Source organism: Meriones unguiculatus, chromosome X, assembly GCF_030254825.1.
Source record: "Meriones unguiculatus strain TT.TT164.6M chromosome X, Bangor_MerUng_6.1, whole genome shotgun sequence".
Taxonomy (NCBI): Eukaryota; Metazoa; Chordata; class Mammalia; order Rodentia; family Muridae; genus Meriones; species Meriones unguiculatus.
This window is the reverse complement of record NC_083369.1, coordinates 134,936,519-134,958,507: the sequence shown is the minus strand read 5'-3', so window position 1 is coordinate 134,958,507 and position 21,989 is coordinate 134,936,519. Positions and strand designations below refer to the sequence as shown.

Here is a 21,989-nt window from a genome sequence, read left to right as displayed (position 1 = left end):
TCCCACCAACAATGGAGGAGAGTTCCCCTATCTCCACATCTTCTCCAGCATGTGTTGTCACTTGAGTTTTTTTTTTAACTTAGCCATTCTGGTGGTTGTAAGGTGAAATCTCAGGGTAGTTTTGATTTGCATTTCCCTGATGACTTAGGACATTGAGCATTTCTTTAAGTGTTTCTCTGCCATTTGATATTTCTCTATTGAGAATTTTCTGTTTAGCTGTGTACCCCCTTTTTTAATCAGAATGCTTGGTTTGTTGGTGTTTAACTTCTTGAGTTATTTATATATTCTGGATATTAACCCTCTGTCAGATAAAGGGTTGGTGAAAATCCTTTCCCAGTCTGTAGTCTGTCATTTTGTTCTGATGAAATTGTCTTGGATACAGAAATTGTGGTATATTTATAAAATGGAATACTACTCAGCAATTAAAAACAAGAAAATCATGAAATTTGAAGGCAAATGAATGGAACTAGAAAAGATCATCCTGAGTGAGGTAATCAGAAGCAGAAAGACACGCATGGCATATACTCACTTATAAGTGGATATTAGACATATAATATGGGGTAAACATACTAAAATCTCAACTCCTTAAGAAGCTAAACAAGAAGGAGGACCCTAGGGAAGATGCTCAATCTTCCTTCAAAAGGGCAAACAGGATAGATATCAGATGCAGGAGAAGACAGGGAATAGGACAGGAGCCTACCACAGGTATCCTCTGAAAGACTCTATCCAGCAGAGTATTGAAGCAGATGCTGAGATTCACAGCTCAACCTTGGGCAGAGGTCAGGAATCTTATGAAAGAAGAAAGAGATAGAAGGGGAGGGGACAGAAGTTCCACAAAGAGAGCAACAGAGCCCAAAAACCTGGACCTAGGGTGTCCTGCAGAGACAGATACTCTAATCAAGAACCATGCATGGAGAGGACCTAGAACCCTTGCTCAGATGTAGCCCATAGGCAACTCAGTCTCCAAGTGAGTTCCCTCCCTAGTAAGGCGAGCATTGACTGTCTCTGGCATGAACTCAGTGGCTCAATTTTTTATCACTTCCCCCTGGAGGGTACAGCCTTGTCAAGCCACAGGGGAAGATAATGCAGCCAGTCCTGATGAGACCTGATAGGCTATGACAGATTGAAGAAGAGGAGGATCTCTTGTATCAGTGAACTAGAGGAGGGGCATAGGAGGAGAAGTGGGAGGGAAGGTGGGATTAGAAGAAGATGAGGGAAAGGGCTACAGCCAGGATTCAAAGTGAATAAATTGTAATAAATACTAAATACATTTTTAAATTTTTAAAAAATTAATTAATTAATTAATTTAATTTTTTTAATTTTTAATTTTTTTGTTAATTTTTAACAACAAAACACTCCCTCAGTGAACTGGGCATGGTGGCACAGACCTTTAATCCCAGCACTCTGGTGGCAAAGGCAGGCAGATCTCTGTGAGTTAAAGCCTAGCCTGGTCTACAAAGCAATTTGCAGGACAGCCAGGGCTGTTACACAGAGAAACTCTGTTTCAAAAATCCAAGCAAAGAAACAAACAAACAAAAACAAAATAAAACCTCATTCAGTGGGTCACAAAACAAAATAAAACAAAATAGACATAAAGGTGGGAAGTGGATATTTTTAGGGAAAGAGAGAGAGCTTGAGAGGGTGGGAGAACAGAATAATTAGAATGGTTTTTATACATGGATAAAAGCATCAAAGAAAAAAATGAATTACTTAAAACAAACTGCAATACATAGGGTCTACATGTTGCAGACTGGAAATACTACTCTCTCATAAATTTTGGAGAAAGTAACTAATAAACCTTATTGTTAGTTACATCGTGTGTTTTAATATGAGTTGAAAAATTGATGCAAAAACAGAAGCAACAATACTGTAATTTGAGCCATGATAGTAGCATGTCAATTTGAGAAATACATTAGCGAAGGAATTTCAGGAAAGCTTTTTGATTATTGAAGTCTGGACACACTCATGTTGCTGTACCTAAAGTGACACTAGTTCTAATCTGTAACGAAAGACTGACAAATTAGAGAAATAATATTCCTTGAATTGTGCCTTTCAATAACTATTTCTCAATTAGTTCTCCTTTGGAAATAGATGTGTATGTAATGACCAAAATTTAAGAGACAGGTTAAGAAAAGAAAAATTCTTTCTATCCTAAGTCCCCTGGTAACACCTCCTACTTCTTAGAGTCAACCAGAGTTCTCCTGTACATCTTGTAGATCCTTTAATGTATATACAAACATATGTATGGGCATATGTCTCCATAATATATGTACATTGGAATATAATATATGTACATTGTACAGAATATGTACATAATATATGTACATTGGAGATATAGAAACATACTGAAAACAACTTGTAAAGTGGTTTTATACTTTGTCCTAAAATTATAGAATTCTTGTTTTCAGTCTTCTAATTTTCTTTTCTTTTCTTTTTTTTTTTTTGCTCCCTTAGTTCTAGCTCCCTCATATTTCTAGTTTCCTCCATTCTCCATTTTCAACATATAGTCAAGGACAAACATCTTCCTTAATAGAAATGACGTCATCTTGTAAGTGGGCTTAGTACTAGTCTACTTGAAACAAGTGCTGTTGCCATAATTCAAAAAGAGATGTGTTTCAAAAAGGAATACACTATATTTATATACTTTATTTTTTACATTAAAATTTATTGATATCTGAAAATCAAGCATTTTTGTATTTTCTAACAATTACTCTGATATGTTTAAAATACTGGCATTTTTCCATTGGGCTATTTTCTCATCCCAAGAGTTTAAAAAATTAAAATGGATTTGCCTCAAGCCTGTTGATTAATTTTTGGAAATTCAAATTAAAGCAGAATAGGAATTCTGTGAAGAACGTAATTGTGCAAAGGATAACTCATATAATTCTATATTTTTTATCAAGGTAACTGAAACAATGTTTTTTGTAGTTCCTAGTAAAATGATCTCAGAATAACCAAGATTTTGGCACCTTTTAGGTGCTTGGGGGCTTTTACTAATTTTTCAGACTAATGCTTCACACTTTGAAGCATCCTGTCTCTTTTTCTTAAAATCCACAGTAATGGCCAATATCCCTGTGATCAAAGACATGGTCATGGTTGACTACATTTTTTCTAACCCTGAAAGATATCTGGAACTGTGCCAGCTGGACAGGAGTTGATACTTATATCTGAACTTCAACTGCATTGAGCTACAGTGTCTCTAAAAGACAACATTTGAACATCTTTGGTTTTATGAGAGAGGATCAATTCAGTCTAACTATATATGAAACAAATCTTTAGCTACTAACTCACTGGCAATTTCAGAAAGCTATATTGAATGCAAATGTAGGTTTCTATGTCACACATCCTACTTTCAAAGATAGATCTCTACACATGAAAAAAAATAGTTTGTATGGTAAGCACAAAGATGAGGAATAAATATTACACCCTAATATTATCTATTTCAATTCCTGTCTCCCAGATTGCTACGGTGAAATGTGTTTGTTCACAGGATGAAATTCAGCACTTAACTTGAAGTTAATTTTATTTTCAAAGAAAATTGTATTAAAATAGATAAAGGCTTTGTTTCAAAATGAGAGAAACAGAGCTAATGCATTTTATCCACGTTTGAGCATTTCATTAAAAGCTTAATGTAGAAAGTGACATTTTCAAGGTACAATAATAGTGACAAATGCAAATGTGATAGATTGATGGAACAGCACCATGATAAATCAACTAAAATGAGACAAATCACTCAAGTGTAGGAAAGAGGCAACTCTGTTGATACAGAATCAACATTTGCCATGGTCTTAGAACAAGGTAATTGTGAATGAGCATACTTGTGTTTTTTATCTGTTCAGGGAAATTTGAAAATTTAAGGTTTGAGTGGATCTGATTCTCATCTCTATGGACATTGCAGATACAATTCAAATGGCAACTTTGACTCATGATTTTGTTTATATATTTGTGCCTTAGCACATCAAAAAAAATTTAAAAAAAGCTATTTTTCCCTGTAGTTTCTAAGAATGTCTTTCAGTTATAGGCACTAAAACTGAAGCATTTCTAGTTTCTTTTCCTTGCTTGCATCTATTTTTCTTCATATGTGTATGCCCATTATGACATCTTTCAAAGTCCATCAGACACAGGGAATAGACATGCAATATTTTACTGACTTGAAAATGCACTGAAAAAAAGCTTTCCAGTAGGCAAAACTTAGGCATTTGCATTTGGATTTTTTCTTTCTTATGCAGAGAAACAAGGAAAGCAGAGAAATCTCCTGAGATTCCCTATAGCTCATGGAGTAGCCATTCTCCTTACTTATTAGCCTGTATTTGGTTTAGGCATTTGTTTTCATAGTAAAAATTTGTCTTTCTCTCCTTTTCTTAACCACTGTTACTATCAACGCCAACATCATCATCATGTTTATTATTATCATAACCAATTTGCTTTAAAGAGTCTCTTCCTATTCTAGATGCAATTACATCTCTAACTGATCTTCATTTCTACATATTATATAAAATTTCTCACTCTTACATTATCAAATAAATATAAGTATGTAATTTTCTTCCTAGTTTCATGCTGCTCCAAGTTTCTAATTATTTCTCAATTTTAATTTCTTTCATGTAACTAATTTAGATCATTTTATTTGTCACTGTGTCTACTGATGTCCAAACTTTTACTCTTAACATCTACTAATTTAATTAGAAGCAATTTTAACAATTTATTCTGTATTTCTTTCTCTCATTACTTATTTTCGCATTCTACTAAAAAGGATAAGTTATTTGCTGCATCCTGCTAAAAATTCATGCCTTCATATGGAAAATAGAATACCATCTTGTCCTCTTAAGTACAGTGTAGGGTAGATTAATAAGACATAAAGATGTATACTCATCTTATTAGACATATAATGTTCCATTAGAGTACCAAGGGTAAGAAATTATAGTACCTTAAAATATTACAGAAGAGGACCTTAAAAAGATGTCAAGCACTTGATATGGTTTAAACTAAATGGTCTATCTAAATAAGGTTGTGAAGGAATACTAGTGAATACTGTAGTGGAAAATAAAAGGAAGAAGATAAAACTCAATGGCATTCATTCACTATAGAATTGAAAGTGATATTCTCTTCATTTATCTTTTATAAGCCCTTTAAAAATCCTGTACTTTTTCCTTTACATACTGACTACATCACAAAGCGGTGACTTTGCACTGATAAGTCCAACCTCTTCATTCATTTATCTGTTAGAACCATAAGTATCATTTTTAAAAAGTGATATCCGCATGAGTGGTACTCAAGCAGAGACTCTTAGTAACAGAGGCCATAGAGAATGAAGTGGACACCCACTAACTAGACAAGTCTCCAAGCAGAAAGAGGTGAACACCAAGCCACCAACAAAAAATTCGAACCAAAATTTACCCTTCTTACAACATGTGCAGGGATAAAGATAGAGCAGAGGTTGAGAGAATGCACAAAGACACACCCTATCAGAGAGTGCCAATCCATGACACCATGAATGATGCTCTTTTAAGCTTGAATATAGGAACCTGACAGAGTTTTCCTCTGAGAGGCTTTACTTAGCAGTGCCTCAAAACAGAAGCTGAGACTCACAACCAAACAATGGATGATACATAGAAGCCTATGGAAAAGTGAGAGGAAAGAGAAAAGGACCTGGAGGTAATAGGAATTCCACAAGAAAACTACAGAGCCAATTAACCAGGGCCCAGCGGGGCTTATTGAGACTGAAGCATCAACCAAGGACCATGCATGAACTGGACTTGGGCCCTCTACAAAAATGTAGCAGATGGGCAGCTTAGGCCTTATGTGGGTCCTCTAGTAAAGAAAGTGGGGACTGAATTGGACAAGGACTCACTTACAAGCTTTTTGATCACTTTCCCCAGGCAGGACTTCCTTGAGAGGCCACAGAGGAAAAGGACATGCTCAGTTCTGATGCAACTTAAGTTTAGGAGCTAGATGGGAAAGGAAGCTTCCTTTCTAAGGAAAAGGGGAAGAGGAGTGAAGAAAGAGAAACTTGAAGAGGAGGAGGGGTAAGAATACAACAAGGATGCAAGAATAAAAAATTAAAAATATTGGTCCAACAGGGCAGCAAACAGCAAGCACCATATCTAAGGAGCACAGGATCTGAAACTCTGAAATTGGTGAGTGGAGGGGCAGCTGAAGCCAAAACATTTACACTGAGGCTTCCTGGGTGAGAGGAGACAACCCATGAGCTGGGAAAGTTTGTATCCAGGTCACCTGTGGACTGTGGATGTCTCCAAGGAATGAGAGTGGTGATTATTAAATCCCATTACACTTCCCCTTGTCCCAAGCATGAGCCTCTCTGTTCAGCAGAGGCATCAGTGGTTACCCCAAGGAAAAGACTCCATGCTTGGTGACTAAGACAGCAGGAGGCTTTCCAGAGTACATGTTTCCTGCCTGAGGACCAATCAGTGGATACCACTGAGCTGATGGATCTCCTACACTCTCATTTGCCCTTGTGGGACCAAATCTGAGTGTAGAGAACAGGGGGAACTGCTATGCTTTCCTATTAGGTCTGCCAGCAAGCGAATGTGTCTTCAAGTTGAGGGCATGCAAAGCCCCAGGTCCAATGTCCCTCTACTCTAGCAACCAGACATCAGATTCCTCCCACTCACAACCACACTGTAGGCAACAAAGGGATCCTTGGGACAGTGTTCTCAATATGGAACCCCTGTTCTGTGGGTCTCCCACAGTGGTGTCCAGACAAACAAATCCTGGAGCCCAGACATGCTCTAGCACCCTATCCTTCAAGGCACACTTTCACAAACACCCCAACTCTTCTTACATGTGCCTGTGGCTTTCCTCACTTAATTACAGGTGAAACACCAACACCCACTCTAACCAGTGGACCTCTCTCATCTTCCTCAAGAATACTCCAGATACCAGAGACAGACAGAGCCAGTCTGAAGTATAGATGCCAGGAACAAAGAGCAAGGTTTACTGGACAAGCGCATGGCTAGAGGTCAGCATAAGAACACATCAAACAAAAATCAGGACATCCTAAGATTCCCTGTGCTCTGTCCAAAGTTTGATTATGAGTCTCAGCATATGTTATGAAAGAAGGAGGAGAGAGAGATACCTGGAGGGGACAGGAGCTCCACAAGAAGAGCAACAGAACCAAAAACTCTGGGCACAGGGATCTTTTCTGAGACTGAAACTCCAAACAAGGACCATGCATGGAGATAACCTGCACAAATGTAGCCCATGGCAGCTCAGTGTCCAAGTTGGCTCCCTAGTAATGGGAAAAGGGACTGTTTGTGACATAAACTCAAGGGCTGGCTCCTTGCTCACATCCACCTGGGGAGTGTCTAGCCTTAACAGGACACAGAGGAAGATTATGAAAGACAGTCCTGATGAGACCTGGTAGGCTAGGGTCAGAGGGTAGAAGAGGAGGACCGACCCTATCAGTGGACTTTCGGAGGGGTATGGAAGTAGATGAGGAAGGGAGAATGCGTTTGGGAGGGGATGACAGAAGGTTCTACAGCTGGGATACAAAGTGAATAAATTGAAATTAATAAAAATAAAATATTTTTTAAAAAGAATCAGGCTTGTGCCCGTTGATGCCCCTCACGCTATGACTCTCTTCATACAGAAAAGGGATCTTGGAACTACAGCCACCATTGTTACTACCATCTCATTGGCGGCTGTTGGAGCTACCACCGGGGCATTAGCCATGAGTCATACTGGGCAGACTGCTCAGACCCTGAACAATCATTTAGCCAGTGTAGCTCATGCCTTAGTTGTACATAAAGGAATTAATGCTCAACTAAAAGGAAGCTTGATGGTGTTCAATCAGAGGATTGACCTCGTGCAGGAGCAAATTGATACCCTATGGCAAATCGCTCAACTTGGCTGTCAATGAAAATATGCTGGACTTTGAGTCACTAGCATATAACATGAGAATTTTTCCTGTGCTGCAAATCTGTCTAAACAATTGTCGAGCTATATTTTAGGTAATTGGACTGAAGAATTCGATACTACGATGGAGCAGCTGAGAGTGGCCATTGTCACAGTAAATTCTACCAGAGTGGACGCAGGACTAGCCACAGGATTATCATCATGGATTGCTGCAGCCATGAATCATCTGAAGGAATGGGCGGGCATGGGAGCGTTAGCAGGCCTTCTGGTGTTGGTCTCCTTGGTTTGCCTGTGGTATATATGCAAGATTAGAGTCTCACAACAGTGTGATGCAGCCTTGATCATACAGGCCTTTACAGCCATTGATTCTCCCCAAGCATGGTTGGATACCATAAAAAGCTAAAATGTTACGCTCAGGATGCGAGGCTAAGCACTGCACTCAGGGTCAGCCGCTTTGGACCCAGAGAAGAGCATGTCTGGTTGCATGCGGGTTGATGCCCTAGGTCCCGCCTCTGAGAAAAAGGTATCAGAAGGGTCTGATGCTCTTTGGGTGGATGACACCTAAACGAACATCGGTACAAAGTCCCAATTTACTTCTAATATCAGAGATCAGACCTCTACTCTTGCCTGATGCATCTAAAACAAAAAGGAGGAACTGTAGAGAGCTGCGGAATGCTATGCCTTAAAGATGGAGCTGATTTCCGCCTTCCACCTTCCCGATGGTGAGTGCTCTCTGTCACGAACAATTCCACATTTGGCTAAGGCTGAGGATCTGGCTTGCTTCCATGTATGTGGACCTATCTGCATTGCCCACGTGGCATGCCTGGGTTGGCTACCCAGAGGCTATTTAAGCTGTGGGCTGGCTTTCCCCAGGGTCCGAGGATTGTTCAAGGTTTCTGAATAAACTGCATTGAAAAAAAAAAAAAGAATCAGGCTTAAAAACATTAAAAACAGCATGGCTTCACCAGCAACCTCAAATATAAATGGATATGCTAATTCATCAGAAACACAGGAAAATAATTTCAAATCTATGTTTATCCAGTTATTAGAGGCACATAAAGAGGAAATAAAGGAAACTCTCAAAGAAATATAGTCAAATACAGCCAAACAAATAGAGGCATATAGTGAGGAAATGAACAATAAAATAGAGGCCATCATGGAAAGACAGGAATCCACATTCATACAGATGAAGGAAATAGTGCAAGATATGAAAACAGAATTAGAATCAATAAAGAAATCACAAACAGAAAACCGTGGAGCTGGAGAACTTAGAGAAAAGATCAGGAAATACAAACATAAGCATCGCCAAAAGAATAGAAGATATGGAAGAGAGAATTTCAAGCACTGAAGATACAGTTGCAGAAATTGATTCATCTCTAAAAGGAAAACTAAAATCAGAAAATTTCCAAACACAAACATCCAAGAAATCAAGGAGGCCATGAAAAGACAAAATTTCAGAAAAGCATTAGACAAAATCCAACACCCATTCATGTTTAAATTCTTAGAAAGAGCAGGGTTATGAGGCACATACCTAAACATAGTAAAGACAACATGCTGCAAACGCATAGACAACATCAAACTACATGAAGAAAAACTTAAATCAACCCCACTAAACTCAGGAACAAGGCAAGGCTGCCCACTGTCTCCTTATTTTTCAACATAGTACTTGAAGTCCTAGCTAGAGCAATAAGACAACTACAGGAGATCAAGGGGGTACAAATCAGAAAGGAGGAAGTCAAAGTATCATTATTTGCAAATGATATTATATTATACATAAGTGACCGAAAAAATTCTTCTGGGAAACTCCTTCAGCTGATAAACACCCTCAGCAAAACAGCTGGATAAAAAAATTAACTCAAAAATATCAGTAGCCCTCCTGTATACAAAAGACAAAAGGGCTGAGAAAGAAATTAGGGGAACTACACCCTTCACAATAGCCACTGATAACATAAAGTACCTTGGTGTGACTCTAAAAAAGCAAATGAAACACCAATTTGAAAGAAACTTCAAGTTTCTGAAGGAAGAAATTGAAGAAGATATCAGAAGATGGAAAAATCTCCCATGCTGATGGATCGGCAGGATTAACACTCTGAAAATGACCATCCTGCCAAAAGCAATCTACAGATTCAATACAATTTCCATCAAAATACCAACCCAATTCTTTACAGAACTTGGAAGAAAAATTCTCAATTTCATATGAAAAAACAAAACAAAACAAAACAACAACAACAAAAAACAACAATTACTAAAAACAGTCCTGTACAAGAACAGATAGTCTGGCAGTATCACCATCCCTGATATCAAGCTGTACTCTAGAGCAATAGTAATAAAAACTGCATGATACTGGCATAGAAACAGAATGGAGAATAAATGGAACCAAATAGAACATCCAGAAATGACCCCATACACCTAAAGATACTTGATTTTTGACACAGAAGCCAAAACCATACAGTGGAAAACAGATAACATCTAAAGAAGCTAATCAAGAAGGAGGACCTTTGGTAAGATGATCAATCCTCATTCAGAAAGGCTCAGAGGAGGGTTAAAACAGGGAAATGGACACGAGCCTACTGCAGAGTGCCTCTGAAAATCTCTACCCAGAAGTGTATGGAAGCAGATGCTGAGATTCATAGCCAAAATTTGGGCAGAGTGCATGGAATCTTATGAAAGAAGGAGAAGATAGGAAGACCTCGAGGGGACAGAAGCTCCACGAGGAAAGCAACAGAACCAAAAAATCTGGGCACAAAAGCCTTTTCTGAGAGTGATATTCCAAGCAAGGACCATACATGGAGTTAACCTAGAACCCCTGCACAGATGTAGCCAATGGCAGCTCAGTATCCAAGTGTGTTTACTTGTAATGGAAACAGGGACTGTCTCTGATACAAACTCAGTGGCTAGCTCTTTGGTCACCTCCTGCTGAGGGGTAGCAGCCTTACCAGGCCACAGAGGAAGACAATGCAGCCAGTCCTGATGAGACCTGATAGGGTAGTGTCAGAGGGAATGGGAGGAAATCCTCCCTTCTCAGTGGACTTGGAGAGAGGCATTGGAGGATATGAGGGGAGAGGGTGGGATTGGGTAGAGACAAGGGAATTGGCTACAGCTGGGATACAAAGTGAATAAATTTGTAACCACATTTTAGGGCAAGACCCATGCCAACAGAAAATTAATTAAACTGAATTTTTGTAGAATTTTTGTCCCATTTTGCTGTGTTTGGAAATTTTTGTGTTTGTAAAGTGTGTGTGTGTATGAATGTGATTGTGTATTTCCTGTTTTTTTTGCTGTTATTCTTGTTTTGCTTTTATTTTTGTCTGTACTTTATAAAAAGTAATTTAAAAGATATACCCCAAGAATGCAGGTTCATGCATGAGAGGCCATATCATGGTTTAGTGTGTCCTTAGTACTGATGAAAGAATTGCTGAACACCGTTCTGCCCTGCTCTAAATGGAAAAGACTAAACCAGATACCACATGGTTATGTGTTACTAGTATTTTATGATATATTTTCATACATAGATATGGTTTTGCTTCTAATAATAATCAGATTACATAATATAGTCTGTGCAAATTTATTTTAAGTTGAAGGGAGTATGTGATGTCTTCTTTCCTGCTTTCTTTTGTGAGGATTCCTTTGCAGAAGATGAAAATAATGAGTTACTATGTGGTAAATCTTCCCAAGGATGATTTAACTACCCAATTCCCAGGCATTCCCATGTAGCCCATATATATATATATATATATATATATATATATATATATATATATATATATATCTTAATTAAGATATATATATATATCTTAATTTGAAGCAATGACAAAGATATCTTAGTATCTGCTATTGCAAGGTGGTAATAATAAAACACAGCTAAGCATAGGGAGCACATAGGGATGTTTTATGACCAGTAGGTGACTGGTTGCCTGAATGATGGGTAGTAAAGCCTGGTTACATTGTGATGGAATAACCTGCTACATGAACTATTTTTCTAACACCAGTACTTCTAAATGAAATGTAACATTAAACAGCATTGAGTTCTCCAAATGCACTTTCTATCATATTCGGGCTACAAACTTTTGGGTATTTTGTTTCAAAGTATCTTTATTACATAAAAATTGAAACTGTGTATATTACATTATCTATCATCTGTATTTCAATAGACATGGTAAAGCATGATATAGCTTCAGATTATTTTCTGAAATGTTTATATACATTGTCTACATGTATACTAGTATGAACATGTTTGTAAATATCCTCACTACTAATGTAAAGATGTATTAATTGTTTATTTTATTTTTAATAAAGTTAAAATGAGATTTTAAAAAAATAAAAATAAAATATGAAATATTAAAGAGTGGCATCTGCAGAAGAAACAGTAAAGAAGAAGAAAATTTGTAAAAATCATACTTCATTATATGTGCACATTAAAATAGTAAGTGGTCACACAAATGCTTGTTTTACTACTAGTTGATAGTAATAACCAATTACTCTTATCAAGCAAAGATACTTATGATTTTGAGCAATTTTACGTCTCTGGATGAAATGAGGCTTTCCATGAATGGCTTAGTAGATAACTATCTCTCCACTTTGAGGGACCCTCTAGTATTTCATTCATACTACCACATACACTTAATTTATTTCAAATACTATATTTAGTAATGTAACATCGTCTTTGCCCATTGAACATCTTTTGGATATATACCTGATTCACCTCTCAGTTTTCCTAAGCAACCAGCACTTAGTTTTGCAAAATGGTTCAGACTCGTAATATGTGGTGAGCAAGCAATCTTATTGAAAGCTGACTCTTGGCCTGTTAATCATATAACTTCATTTCAAAAATTGGGTTCCTGGGCAGTGACCACAAATTTGTAGAAAATTGAATGAACTCAATTTTTTTTCTTCAGGAAAACTGAACTTAGCTCTCTTTTTAGCAATTTTTTCAATTAAAAGAATACTTGTTTTGCCAGAATTATGATAATACAACTTATGGAATATGTTCAAAAGTGGGTATATTCAGAGGCATTATACTTAAAGAAGAAATAAATATAGAATTTAGTTTTCATGTTTATATTTGCCAACAATAGAAATCAAAACTCAAAGAAAGTAGTACAATTATATTATTGATGAAAAAAGAAAGTGATACATGAATTGCTATATAATATTTAGATTTAAAGTCTCCCCCTTTATAAAACATAAATAATACTTAATAGTGCATTGTGTTACACTAAATGATTTAGAAAGGGCATTTGTCATGTAAAAAGAATCAGAACAATTCAGTTCTCCAAAACATGAGAAAAATTCTTTTCTAGTAACAATTGTTTTTTATTTTTCTTTAATACAGTTTTTTTCTGATTCAGAGTAAAAAGAAACAAATAGATAAATAAATCTCTTCTACAGACTAATAACTATTTTGTAATGTTAAACAAGCAAAAAATCAATCTGCATTCTTTAAATCAAAATATTCACCATCTCTGAAAGGTGTATAATCTTTCTTTTGCTAATTTTAGATAAATAATTTCAAGTCAGCAATTGCAATATTAAAGTAACTTGGAATTGAAAATATTTGATATAGTAAATTAAAGCCTTTTCTAAGAGATTCTAAAGGTTAAAGAGTCTTAAATATGCAAAATAGCATGCATTACAATAAAATCTTAACTTTATATCTGCATAGATATTTAAAACAACTGAGTATTTTAGTGCAAACATTGTACTTGATGTGTGTTTTTATAGGTGTTCATGCAAGCAAACTCATTTGCTCATATTCACTTTCTGCCACAGTCCTACTTTAAATAGGTATGGTGACAATATCTGCTATTAGGGTTACTTGTAGACTAGAATAAAACAAGGACAGTTTTGAACATGACAAATGCTAAGTAAAATTTAAGATGCTTAAATTTAGAAATAGTTTAAAATAATGCCAGAATAAATCAAATGACATGCTTGGCAATTCCCTTTAACAATAAGTCTGAAAATGTTCTTCAGTGGAAAGTATTCCTACACCTGAGCCATTTCACAAAACTGTAACATAAGTTTTCACTGGAACATACCTTTAAAATTTGGCCTGATTCTTGCATCATATCCTGATGTCCTTCCCATTAATTTATCCAAGAAATCTGAAGGAGATAGGGTCTGTGATGGATGTTTTCCAGACCTGGAGTCATGGTCTTTGCAGAAAGCTTCCCTAAACACATTATTAACTATTTTAGTAAGAATTACACCTTCATTCTCTGAGAACTAATACAGAACATTTGAACCACATTATAGAAAAAAAAAATTGAAGTCTTGATCAACTTCTGAACTTGCACAGTCTGTAAAGTTAACTTCAACTGATGAAAAGAATAAATCCTAAGTAATATCACCCAAGTTTTTAAGCTTTAATGATATTTTGTTTAAGGTGAGATAATGGATATAAATTCAGGTTCCAGATTTTATGGATATACAAAGAATTTGTTTTAGACTCATCAGAGACCTGAAGGTAGTTTGTTAAATTCATATGATGATGTAAAATCACTTTATGACTCTAAAATTGTTATGGTATTTCAGCTTTAAGTCATTCTGTTGTTTTTTATGAGAAATATGTAAGAATCTGATAGAGTGTATAATTCAATTATAACATGCATATTTTCTCACTTGCTACCATTCTATTACAGCTATCATGCACTAGTCTTTCCCAAAGTGATGTCTAAAAAAAGAACCTTCACTTGGAATTTTTCCACCATTTTAAAATAGATCAACAATGAGTATGTTAGTTCAATTATTCTATCAGTTTTTATTAGTATATGAACATATGAATTGCAGATTCTCCAATAAAGCATTAATTGAGTATCAATTTTAAATTATTTTACATTTTATATTACCAAGACCAGTAAAGGGTGATTGAGAAATGTCTCAGACTTTGATATTCATATTAGAAGTCATAAGAACATATAAAATTGCATATTTTTGTAACAAAATACATTATTTCACAATGCATTAGTAGTTGACTGAATGTCACCAGAGTGTTTCTGTGTACATATATGTGTATATATATGGGTGTGTTTGAAATTTGGTTATTTCATACCAGTTTTTCAAATTAGAGGTATTAATTATAAGTGCGAAGATAATATGAACATTTGGTAGGAGTTAAAACTTGATACAGTCATCCAGAAATACTCACATTCCCATATGCTGATTCTTCTGATTAACCAAGCATTATTTTATTATGATGGTGATTGGAGTGAGGCTGATGATGATGATGGTGATGATGATGATGATGGTGGTGGTGATGGTGATGGTGGTGATGACTCTAATGAAAACCCAGCTTACAATCTTTCTTAATGATAGTTAGAGGTTGTTAGAGGTATAAACCTGAAAGGAACATAGTGGGTTTTCCCAGTACCCATAACATTATTTCTATGTATTCAATTTCTCTTGGTTCTGTAAAAAAAATAGCATAAAATCTTGTAAAACAATAAATATCATATGTTTTGTTTTAATAGCATTTTTTGTCTAGCCTGTCTTAGACTCTATGTCATTAACTGGCTATTTCACTCACTGGCAATACAATTGATATTTTGAAAGATCAATTGATTTCAAAATTAGTAAATTATGTAGAAAATGCAAGCATGCAAATAATTAGTTCTCACTTGTTTTAATTATACACAGACCATTTCTCATACAGGCATAAATACAAAGATGTCATTTTAATTAAATTTTGATATGCAATCAATTCTCAAATAGACCAAACAGTAGGATGGAGTTGTATAAAAATATTTACTATTTGAAAAAAATTCCCAAATCTTACACTTCATAGTATGATTCTAGTTGTTGAAAGATAATAGAAATCCCAAGTTGGTTGAGAATCATGGTTCTTATTTATTTTACATAAAATCAGCATGCTCTTGGGAAATTAATCCAATCACTTTCACAATATGAAAAAAAGAACATTGCATCCAATAATCCCTTTACATGACTTCCAAAAAATTTGAAAGCAAAAGATATCAACCTTATATAGAAATGTAAAGAACACACAACTCACTAGTTTAATCTTAATATCACATTGACTGTGAAAATGTGTGTTGAAATGCATAGAGTGCAGCTATGCAACATAAAACTTGCTTTTGTGAACATTTACCTCCCTCCCACCATAATTAAGCTTTTTAAATGAACAAAAGAGACCAAACTATCCTCTACATTAAGATAGTATGATTTAGGGAACAGACAAACAGATCATTGCATACTTTCTCTTTCAAACAGTTTTCATGTGGAAAACATCAGCATGCAAAATCATTTCACCTACCTGAAGTGGTTTGTCTCTAAGAAAAATGCAAACAAGGCTGTCAAAATGTTCACTAGCTGCCGGTTCATTCCTGTTTCTGTGATGCTTGTAGAGAATATCCCGAAATAATTCCAAAGAGAAGCCTTGGACAAAGTGTCTATTTATTGCCCAGATTCAAAATCTGGCAGGAATCTAGTTTCCTTGAAAATCAAAAAGAGATTTGGGGTAGTACAGTTTGCTGAGAAAAAAGAAAAAGTGCCAGTCCTGGGCATCATGGTCAGGTCAAAGCGAGGCTCAGGACCATCAGTTAGCCCAGAAGAGACAAAGCCTCAGAACTGATGAATCCCCTATCTGCTTTTCCTGAAAGAAAAAAAAAATGCTTCTACCTTAATCGCATCACCATGCAAAGGGGGCTGGTGACAATGCCATGCTCTAAGTCTGGCTGCTGTGGCTTTTGTTTTATATCTTTTCTATTCAGCAAAGCCCCTTTCTTTAGGAAATGTTCTCTTTTTAAAAGAAGTTGTAAATGAGGGAGAAGAAAGGACTCTGTGCGTTGGAGTGTTTGGGTGAAAGAGGGAAAAATTGCTGAGATCCTGTGCTGGAATGAGGGCTACAGAAAGAAACGGAGACGTGATCTTACCCAGCCTATAAATTTCTGCACTCGGACAGCTTCTAGCTCTGAAGTGCGCATGTTTCCTTTTTCAGTAGCTTGGGGAGGGGGTCGGAGAGAGGCATTCAAGAGGAGACGCGCCCGCTGTCGAAATGCAAAGAGTGACCGATCCTTTAGTGAAGGGTTACTGAAAGGGGTACGATGGCAAGGGTTCCGCTAGAGGGGAAAAGGCGAGAGGGGCTGGGGTCTGAGCTCCTAGAAATACTTGTCTGCCAGTGGATAAGGCGGGACAGGAGTTTGAAGCAGAAGAGAATGGCATGAGGCTTAGGCAAACTGGAAAGTAAACTAGCGAAACAGAACAAGATCCAGAATACTGAAATTATGATAGGGGTATGGGAAATCAACATCTGTTCAGTAGAAGCCAGCAGAAAAGTGAAGTCCTGTGCTGAAGTGGAGAGTACATTTTCTCAGAGACGCTTTTCTGTCAAAAAAAAAAAAAAAAAAAAAAAAAGGTTCCAGAGGAGCAGCGATTTAATTTAGAACATCTTTCTACCTTTCTCAGCTCTTGAGAGTTTTCTTTTGATTTTCGCCTCTTGTTCCCAACTGATCTATATTCTTACATTCTACTGTTCAGTGGCTCAAAATCTTTGGGCATCCTCAAGTCACAGATAAAATACAAAAAGAGAAAGAAAAAGAGAGAGAGAGAGAGAGAGAGAGAGAGAGAGAGAGAGAGAGAGAGAGAGAGAGAGAGAGAGAGAGAGAGAGAGAGAGAGGTGAGCCAGCAGGGGGCAGTAGCAATCTTTTCCTGCCCAGGTTACGGTTTGAACTGGGCTCCTTGATAGATAACGGAACAAAAAAAAAAAAAAAAAAAAAGTAGACTGGAGGCTTAGTTTCTCCTCCCCAGTACAGCTGTTAATCACCAGGAAGGGTCAAATAATTAAGTCCTGCTCTTCTCCCATCTTGGCCAAAGAGACTGGAAATTAACAGAAGTTTCTAAGTCTAGTACAAAAGCATATAATCACAGTACAAAAGGTAACCTATCTCCAATTTAATTTACCAATATTATTGATAAAAGGAGAAAAGAGAAGTAATTGAATACTAGTAACTGGGAGCCCTTGAAAATTTGCGCTATCATGAAGTGTGTGAGGAGCTTTGCATTTGACCCTGAAATGTAACACCACAGCCATGTTGGCACTATACCACAGGTCTTGATTTGAGAATGCACTACTCTTGCTAAATTTATTCCATAAACGACAAGCCTCTCCTCGGATTGGATTATGTATTGGAGCAAAGTAACAAAGAATTCTATACATTTTTAATGACAGATTCTGAAGGGGAAAAAAAAAGTAAGTTCTTTTCACTTTTTAAAACACAGGAAGATACCACTGAAATGCAAATTTGATACTTCAGGCCTGAAAAGAAGCAATGTCTTATAATACAGCCTTTAGGAAATCAAATATCTGTAGGCATAAGAGGGTATGCCTGACAGACAAGAAGATGAATTAAAAGACAATCTGGGAGTTCACTGTGTCACAAAGTGAAAAATTCTGAGAAATTAGAAAAGACCAATGATATTGCATACCATGAAATGTCAAGCAAGATAAAAGTAGATAAATATTTCTGGCCTCAGTTACAACTAATTCTTTGGCAAAATGAATGAGAGTTCTTTCTGTGACTTAAAAGTGATGGAATCCAAATTGAGGAAAGTGAGATTTACTTCAATAAATCTGAAGAAGGTAAACTAGATTATTTATAAATTATCTTTCATATCTAAAATAATATAGGGCCATAATTTTGTGCAAGTAGATAAGTGACTCTGTGCTAAAACTCACTATATTTACCTCCTCCAGGTATATAATATGGCTCTGTTTTGAAGGCATTAAAAGTTTGTTTTACTTTGGGTATCATTACAATCTTCTAACTGTAACAAATAATTTTCTTCTACTTTTATCTCTATTTTATTTTGTAAATATTCTTAAGCACACATACATACGAAATTAACTGAAGAGATATATTTCTGGGAATTGGTATTAATTGGAGTGAAGTATCAGACCAACAGGGATACAATCAGGCCTAGGGTTTCTATGTGAATATATACTTGAAAATGAACAGATTTGAAGCAGGAGTACAGGAGTGTCTCATAGTATAGCATATAGTTGCGTTGTTGTTGTTTAAAACAAGTCACTTTTTTTCTAGATTTAAGAATCATGAAAACAAATCTATGGAACTGATTTGAATGTAAGCAGAAGGAATGGCACTGCTGTGTTTTATCTCATAAGAGGCTCAGAAAGTCTCACCATCTGAGTGGCATAAAAATTCTGGTAAAAGGTCATTCAGAGCCTTGCTACTTAGTGTGTGACCATGAACCTGAAGCATCTCCTAGGTGATAAGAACTTGTTAGCAATGCAGAATCTCTATTAGGCAATGTTATGATACTAATATTCCATGGTCTTTCTCTGTAAATCATACACACACACACACACACACACAGAGAGAAAGAGAGAGAGAGAGAGAGAGAGAGAGAGGCACATACGCACACAACATGCACACACAAAACCTAGTCATCCATCTGTTTCTTCGATAATTTCTGTTTCATATCTCTAAATGTCTTCAAATTCCTCTCATGCTAAAATAAAATGCTTCAAAATTCTCCCTGGTTTTATCCTATGGCATTTACTTCATTATCAGCAACTAATGGACAAAGCACACTCTCTGAGATGTCCTTTCCATGAGTTTCCACAGTGAGGTTTTTCACAAAGCCCCATTGACTTGTCTTCCAACTGTTTCTCAAGTCTACCAATTTTTCTCCATCTTAACTTCTCTGACCCCAATTGTGAGATTCTTATGCTGTTGTTGGTTACCTTACTAGTCCACTAGAACAAACAACCTCTTTCATTATGCTGCAAACAGAATGAAGGATCAAAATTAAAATCTGATAATGCAAGCCTCTAATTAATGCTCTGGTTCACCACTGATCTTTAGGTACTACACCACCACCACCGTCACCACCACCAACAACAACAAATACTTAGTATGGTCTGAAAAGTCCACATAATCTATTACTTTGTCACTCATCTTCTTCCTTTTTAAGCACATCCTTTGAAACCATTTTTAGTTTCTTATGCTTGCTATAGTGCTTAACATTATGGAATGCTCACGAAGGCCTTCCTTTACCTATACAATTCTATCAGCTCTTCCTGCTATAAAGAGTCTTGATACACCCAAACTCTGATTCATGAAGAATGCTACCATTCCATGAATACTCTAGTATGATTACCTAGTGTTATATATTGTATATAGAATTCCTCTCCAAAACTAAAGTGTTAAGGGTTTGGTTACTAATGCAGTGTTCAGAGATAGAGTTTGGGAAACATGATTGGTTAATGAAACTTTGATTTCACCAATGAATAAACCTAGTCAAGATCTCAAAATTGAATGTCCTATTGAAAGGTGATAGAAAGTGTAAGAAGCTAGCCCTAGTTTGAGGAAGTAGGTCACTGGGAGTGTGTTCTTGAAGACTGTACTTTGTATCGTTTGCTTTGTTTGCTTTTGTTGAAGCTTCCCTGATATATCACATAAAATCATATTTATTATATCACATATTCTACACCATGATGCTTTACACTAATAAAACTACACAGAGATACAGTCAAGCAACAATTGGCTGAATTTTCTGAAACAATGAACCAAAAATATCCCTTTCCTCTTATGAGTTGACTCTCTCAGAATTTTTTTCACAGTAACTAATACACTTAGATAGGCTTTAAAATAAACAAAGATAACAGATTCAGTCGACTCTTAGGCTCCCATATATTAAGTGCTAATGACAATATGTATAATAATAATAATAATACCGATGGAACCTAGGGTATAATTTTAAATGTACACACAGAAAAGCTGATTAAATGAAACAATATAAATGATTATTTAAGACCATGAATAATTCTATAAAATTACTTATTAAAAATCAAAGATTTAAGATTATGATCATTTGAAAGAAAATAAAATTCAGTGGATAAGAATATTGTAACATGAAATAAATATCAAAGTAGAGCATTGTGAATCTTACTTAACAGAAAGACACATATGGTATATACTCATTTATAAATGGATATTAGACATATAGGATAAACATACTAAAATCCATAGTCCTAAGGAAGCTAAACAACAAAGAAGACCTTAGGGAAGAGGCTGTAACCTTCATCAGAAGGGCAAACAGGGAAAACATCAGAAGTAGGAGAAGACAAGGAACAGGACAGAAGCTTTCCACAAGAGGCCTCTGAATGACTCTACCCATCAGGGTATGGAAGGAGATACTGAGGCTCACGTCTAACCTTTGGGCAGAATGCAGAAAACCTTATGAAAAAAGAGGGGGAATAGAAAGACCTGGAGGGGGCAAGAACTCCACAAGGAGACCCACAGAGCCAAAATCCAGGGCCCAGGGCCCCTGCAGAAACCGATACTCCAACCAAAGACCATGCATGGAGAGGACCTAGATCCTCTGTTCAGTTTCCAAGTAAGTTTCCTAGTAAGGGTGGTCAGGTGCTGTCTCTTACATGAACTCAGTAGCCAGCTCTTTGATCACCTTCCCTGGGGGGGGGGCGGATTTAAGCCTTGTCAAGCCACAGAGGAAAATGATGCAGCCTGCCCTGATGAAACTTGATAGACTAGCGTCAGATAGAAGAAGAGGAGGTCCTTCCTTATCAGTGGACTAGGGGAGGGGCATAGGGGGAGAAGAGAAAAGGTGTGTGGAACTAGGAGGAGATTGAGGCTGCTACAGCCAGGATACAAAGTGAATCAGTTGTAATTAATAAATAAAAATAATAAACTACAAAAAGAATCTCAAGACTAAAGTGATGATACAGTTTATACAATACTATCCCTTGTCCATGTTCATTTTAATGGGGGAGATTTTTTATTACACTTACAAAAAAGCCCGTTGGCTATGTGGCTATGCACAAATCATTTAATGCCTCTGAGCTTCATTCTCATATTGCATGACATGTAGATAATATTATCATTTGTATTTCTATAAAGAATACTCTTGAAAACCACAGGACATCATAGCTAATCAAGTATTCCAGGTTCTCTAACGCTATGCTTTTAACTTACCAAATTACAACTGGTTGCAGCATGTAGCACCCTCATTCTGTAGTTTTTTTTGTTAGAAAAATGAGAATATTTGATCCAAAATATAATGCTATAAAATAAGCACACAATGATTCATCCATATCATTATATATCTAGAACACTTAAATA

General features: G+C 36.4%; 1 protein-coding gene across 4 annotated transcripts in view; it reads right to left on the bottom strand.

Annotated features, from left to right (window-relative positions):
• The window catches only part of Glra2 (glycine receptor alpha 2), a 252,354-nt gene extending 235,245 nt beyond the window's left edge, over positions 1-17,109 (bottom strand). Inside the window, exons 1-3 of one of the 4 annotated variants that reach the window (XM_060374570.1) lie at positions 16,761-17,107; positions 16,142-16,320; positions 13,911-14,044 (exon numbers count right to left, since the gene is read on the bottom strand). In XM_060374570.1, the coding sequence (XP_060230553.1) occupies positions 13,911-14,044; positions 16,142-16,209 (202 nt within the window). In that variant the 5' untranslated portion in view covers positions 16,210-16,320; positions 16,761-17,107. The other 3 variants (XM_060374572.1, XM_060374569.1, XM_060374571.1) reach the window with 3 other exon arrangements.
• Between the last annotated feature and the right edge of the window lie 4,880 nt (positions 17,110-21,989).